The sequence below is a fragment of the Pinus tabuliformis genome, chromosome 6 (assembly GCF_031772625.1).
Source record: "Pinus tabuliformis cultivar Carrire ecotype Pingquan chromosome 6, CPIR1, whole genome shotgun sequence".
In the NCBI taxonomy this organism is placed as follows: Eukaryota; Viridiplantae; Streptophyta; class Pinopsida; order Pinales; family Pinaceae; genus Pinus; species Pinus tabuliformis.
This window is the reverse complement of record NC_142292.1, coordinates 579,324,467-579,330,466: the sequence shown is the minus strand read 5'-3', so window position 1 is coordinate 579,330,466 and position 6,000 is coordinate 579,324,467. Positions and strand designations below refer to the sequence as shown.

General features: G+C 34.0%; 1 protein-coding gene across 1 annotated transcript in view; it reads right to left on the bottom strand.

Moving 5' to 3' along the window:
• Positions 1-894: 894 nt before the first annotated feature.
• Positions 895-6,000, bottom strand: part of LOC149259850 (uncharacterized) — an 82,243-nt gene continuing 77,137 nt past the window's right edge. Inside the window, exons 2-6 of the mRNA XM_089455427.1 lie at positions 2,270-2,333; positions 1,828-2,090; positions 1,440-1,684; positions 1,137-1,333; positions 895-1,036 (exon numbers count right to left, since the gene is read on the bottom strand). Of these exons, the coding sequence (XP_089311553.1) occupies positions 895-1,036; positions 1,137-1,333; positions 1,440-1,684; positions 1,828-2,090; positions 2,270-2,333 (911 nt within the window). The remainder of the gene's footprint in view (positions 1,037-1,136; positions 1,334-1,439; positions 1,685-1,827; positions 2,091-2,269; positions 2,334-6,000) is intronic.

Genomic DNA, 6,000 nt, shown 5'->3' with positions numbered 1-6,000 from the left:
ACTCGAATTAATTGGTAAAACTTGACCTTGGGCTTTTCTCAATAGATCATCCTAAAAAATGTGACAACCTATACCTTTCAAAGCCACAACACTTTGAGTAAAAAAATTTGTTTGCTAAGAAAGACCAACAATGAGGATAAATACTTAACTTACAAAAATCAACTATTATTTTCCTTAGATAAAAGATTAAAAAAAATATATTTTTAGGGACTCCAATGCTTACTATCAATTGTTTGAATAAATCACATCTCTGTAGAATATTATTTTATTTTGGAGTAAATGATGGGAATTATTGACTCTCTCTTTTATTTTACACGCGAACACAACACATTTATAGGGAAGGAAACAAAACTATGGATAAAATTTCTAAAACAGGCCTCAATATGGAACATGGCATGTGGAATATTATGGAGCACGAAGATGGATAAATACATGAGATTCAACACCAGCTACATAAGGATCACTTTTAGGGGTGTGTTGCAACTTAATATGTACATCACTTTATATCTACTCGATTTACTCTTCAGTATTTTTATTAGCTATTTATATTTGTTATTTTGTATTTGCCGTTGTATGGTTTTTCTTTTGTTTTTTTGAATTCATTAGTTGAGTTATAATGAGAGTTGACAGAGCAAAGTACTCAGTGGGCAGAGAGACAGCATGGCCAAGTATCGGCCAAATAAATTAAATTGTCACTTCAAATTAATTATACAAAAATTAAAGCATTCAAAGACACCGAAAATACTTTATTACAGTCTAGTAGTTATACTCTAAAACATTCATTGACTTCTGAGTTTGGCGTTGCCTTATTGTGTCCGAAGAGTGATCAAACAGAGAACCAAAACATTCATTGACATTTCAATCTGGCATTGCCTTATTGGATCAGAAGAGTGATCACACATAAAACCAATAGATTGCTGAATAGGGAGACGTGTATTCCTCTCCTACCACGGCAGATCCCGACGTTATTTGAGGAGGAAGTCCTCCTACAGTAGAAACTCTCTGCACGTATTTCACGTTTCGAAATAATCCATTTCTGCAAGACCAACAGTAATATTGTGTCATCATCGCAGCAGTAGAAATAGGAAAATTAGGAAGATATCAAAATGTGAAAGCAATTGGGTTCAATCACTTACTTGTTTCCACCATGACTGGTAGCCTTCAATTTACTCCAGGCAATATTATCAGATTGCTTTGTAATTGAACTGACAACCTTTGCAGTCACTTGACTGAAAGGCATGAACAGTTCCCACGTGCGTTGTGCTCCATTTTGATCGGGTTTTGTAGGGAAAGTGCCCACCCACAACCTCCTGGCCTGGAGAATTGTATAGATCTGCTGATACATTGAAATTATTCCAAGAAGAACCATTGAATTTGTAATACTGGATTCCCTCCGAGTAAAGGCTGAGAAGAGGACTAAAATCCTCTGAAACTCTTACCACTGCAGGAATTCCCATGGGGAGGGATCGATCCTGCTGCCAGAATAGATATTGTGCAGAATATGGAATTTGGAGTTGCGTTCCAACCACATTACACTGAGGAGATGGAGGAACTCCGCCCTTACCATGCCTTCGTTGTACATAAGATACCGAGCTCGCATTGCCGTTCCCACTGTGCAAAACGGCCTTAAGTAGGAAATCAGGCACATCTGCTGTAATAGTCATTTTCCTAGCGAGTACAGTCCCTGTGTCAAAACAAACCAATTGATTTATTAGCATTTTCTCAATAAACGGTAATTATCATAATCCAAGTTCAAAGATTATAAGCAAACTTTTACAGTTCGGCTTCTGAGGATTTTCATGTTACAGAAAGAAAATGTTGCCCTACCTGTTACAGTTGATTCGGGGATAGCCGAGATGGCTTCTCCTGCCTCCATGCTGAACGCAAAGGTGGGCTTCCCGCCTTGAGCGAGAGGCTCAGCCAGGAAATAATGATAACCCACTGATGTAAAATTCCCATTTACACGAATACCATTGGGAGAGTAGAGCGTGGCCATTGCCCCAACAGAAGTATACTGGAGCACAGTTGAAGTTGAATTCTTTTGACATTCATAAATTTGGACGCCAGAGGCATTCACTGTTCGAATAAGCCTGAAAAATAACAAAAGTTTAATTATTACACTGATTCATAGAAAGTGCAAGTTATTGTATAAATTTATTGCATGCAATTAGGCTTCCCATGCAAAAGTAGTAGCCTTTCATGTCAAAATAATCTAGACCAAAGAAAATATATAAGTGAATGGTATTCAGAGTTGGAGAGTTATTCTTACGAGTTCCACAACGGTGGATCGGTTGAATTTTTTGTCAGAAGCGCCGGTGCGGCAGCTTCTGCTTCTGAAATACCATTCAAAATGCAAACTGCTATGACTAATAAAGTATGAAGCAGCTATGTATGTTAAAGAGAGCCATTTTCGATCAGTGGATATCTTCTCCAAATTTGTTATATAAAGCAGTGACGAAGTGCTGGGATGGATTCTTCATATTTATACTTTTCTGCTCTGTACTGTGAACGGCTACCGTTGAGGCATTGATGTGTAACATTGGACAGCTATGATGCGCAAGGATTAATTAAATAATAGCAAACACATGTTATGGCAACTGGCAATCACATAACTTGCCAACGTAGGATTCTTCATACACGTAATTGTGGGCCTATTGAAATATTATTTTATATAGTTAAATAAAACTATGATTAATTTCTTAAGCAATGCTATAAAACCATTTATGTCAATTATCCGTCAACCATGTAATTAAAAATTCCCCTAGGATTAGGATTAAAATTCCAATTGTAAAGATTTAAATATAATTTAGGCGAACCTTTGCGACATGGGTTGTTATGTCAATTATCCGTCAACCATGTAATTAAAAATTCCCCTAGGATTAGGATTAAAATTCCAATTGTAAAGATTTAAATATAATTTAGGCGAACCTTTGCGACATGGGTTGTTATACCTATCAATTTAAGTTATATATAATTAGGTGTAGAGAATTGAGTGGTAATTTTTTATAATTTTATTATTATTATTATTATTATTATTTAATTTTAAGGTTTGTATAAGATTATTTTGTTTGTGAGATAAAGAACATATATTTTCTAGTTATTTGGTTGTTAAATCTATAACAGCATACATATTCTACTCTAAATTATTATTATTATTATTATTATTATTATCATTATTATTATTATTCAATTTTAAGGTCACAGCAAGGCCATATATCACATTGGCATCATATTAGTATACAATACCTTTTTGTTTGTGGGAAAAAGGGACTCACTTTTTTCACTGCTACTCTAGTCTAAATTATTATTATTGTTATTATTATTATTATTCAATTTTAAGGTCACCGTCAAATCATAAACTATATTGGTGTATGAGACCCCTTCATTTCCGGAACAAGGGATCCATCTCCGGAGAAGCTAAGTCTACGAAGACATACATACTCTACCCTTTCTTAAAACAAAACACATACCCTTAACAATGTAGAAAATTGTCAAAATTTTCCATAATAACACTGTGTAATATTTCTAATCTCTACCGACCACACAAATTACACACTGTTAGAATATAATTAATTGTAAAAGTCTCCGGATCACTCAAATAGAAAATGCATGCCATTCCATTAATATTTATGAACTCAGATTTAAACTTCTCTAGTCTTCTAACTAACTTCAGAGGACTTCGACAATCTAACCCAAGATATCGACTAATTTAACTTTTTATGGTTTTAAAAATGAAAATTGATTAGTTTATTCCTTCAATGTAGTTACGCAGGGGGTGCGTGCAGGACGACACCCTCTAAGTTATTTTGAATAACTACGGCTGTTTTTAAATCAGAGTGTCCGTAAAGTTGACTTTCGTATTTACCTCATTCGCTAAGCAAATATAATATTATATAGATTTTAGATATTAAATTGAATTTCTTATTTTAATTTAATATATATTCAAGATTCTTGACTTAGCTGATTAGAAAACCGTAAATAATAGCCAATCATTTAAGATTTCTTCCGGCATTTTTTGTTTTTGTTTTATTTTGTTTTTGTCTCATTCACATTAGAAAACCGTAAATAATAGCCCATCATTTAAGATTTTTTCTGACTTTTTTGTTTTTGTTTTATTTTGTCTTTTTCTTTCTCATTCACATGTTAATTAGTACTTCAATGCATGTTAAATTAAAGGATTTTTTTTGTTTTTTAATAATCTTTATGATTATCTCACAACTTTATAATAGGGAAAATTATCCGACTTTTACCCCTCAAGCACCAAGCTATTTATACATAATTGAAAGTTAGCATTCACTTTTATAACCTCTATGCATTAATTAGAATTATAGCTATGGGTTTTCAAGCAAGAAAAGGATGTTATTATTTCTAATGTATAGAATTCTAAAGAGGAGTGTTTCCAAACGAAAACTATACAACATATACCCTCACTTTGTAAAGGTTTGTTTATGAAGTACTCATTATATTGGAACATTGTGATAAAGATGGAATGACCAAGGAATATTTTGAATTATAATGCCCTTCACTCTTCCTTCTTCTACGTTAACATTTTTGTCTTTTTTAATTATTTAAGACTTGTTATATTATTTATATATGTGTAACCTATAATGTAATACCAAAACTAAATCTATCATGAATATTCGTTTATAAGATCTTTGTTTTGAACTATAATATAAGGCATTTATATTAAAGCCAAAGATTAATTAATTTTATAATAGGAAATATTTTCACTTATAATTGTTGAGATTTTCTGTTTTGAGTCAAATAGGCAAAAATCTCTGAAGGATGACAACAATAGGGATTCAGTTCCTAGGTTAGCTCCAGGTTGTTAGGAGGGAGTTAATGCCTCCTATATTTGATGTGAGGGAGTTATGAGGCTGTTAGATTGTCTATGCTATATAACAGGCAACCATTCGGATGATTTGCCAAGAGAGAGTGTGAGGATTTCATGATGTAATCTCCAAATTTGATTAATATATTCCCGATGCCTATGTTTGGTGGACGTAGCCCAGATTGGTTGGGTGAACCACGTTAAAAGCTGTGTCTTATGTGTTTGTTGATTTTATTCTGCTGTGTGTTTAATAAATTGCTGTGCACCTGATCCAACAATTGGTATCAGAGGTGTCTGCATTACCTCTGATGTGGAGGTGTCTGCATTCGACCTCCGACCTCTGGCCATCATTACCTCTGATGTGGAGGTGTCTGCATTCGACCTCTTCCTCGTCTCCTCAGCCAACAAGGCTCCAACAACATCGTCAAACTCAAGGATATCTGAAAAAGGATTGCTGGAAGCGAAAACAGGCTGCTAAAGAAGGCTCTTCGACAGAAAAGAAGCCAACACCACGGATACAGGTTCAGTATCAGGTTCAGGTATGAGTGATGAGGTATTATCAGTTAATGTTTCAAAACATGATCAACATTGGTTGTTAGATTCCGGGGCATCTAACCACATGTGTATACATAAAGATTGGTTTAAAACATATAGATCAATTGATGATGGTGTTGTGTACATGGGTAATGATGTAACATGTAATATTGTTGGGATTGGAAGCATACAACTACAAATGTTTGATGGCACAACCAAAATATTAACTGATGTGAGGCATGTACCAGATTTAAGGAAAAATTTGATTTCATTAGGAGCACTTGATTCAAATGGATAGAAAACTGTAATTCAAGGTGGAGTTATGAAAATCTATAAAGGTATTTTACTAGTGATGAAGGCTAAGAAAGTAGGAAATCTATTTCAGTTAGAAGGTAGAACTGGGTCAAATCATGTGTCTGTGTCTGAACATGACAGTAGTTCCATTCACTTATGGCATCAAAGATTGGGGCATATGAGTGAAAGAGGATTGAAAATTTTGGCTGACCGAAAGTTACTTCCTAATCTAACATCTGGAAAATTGGATTTCTGTAAACATTGTCTGTTTGGTAAACAAAGTAAACAAAAGTTTAAAACAAGCAAACATACTAGTAAAGGCATACTTGATTATATCCATT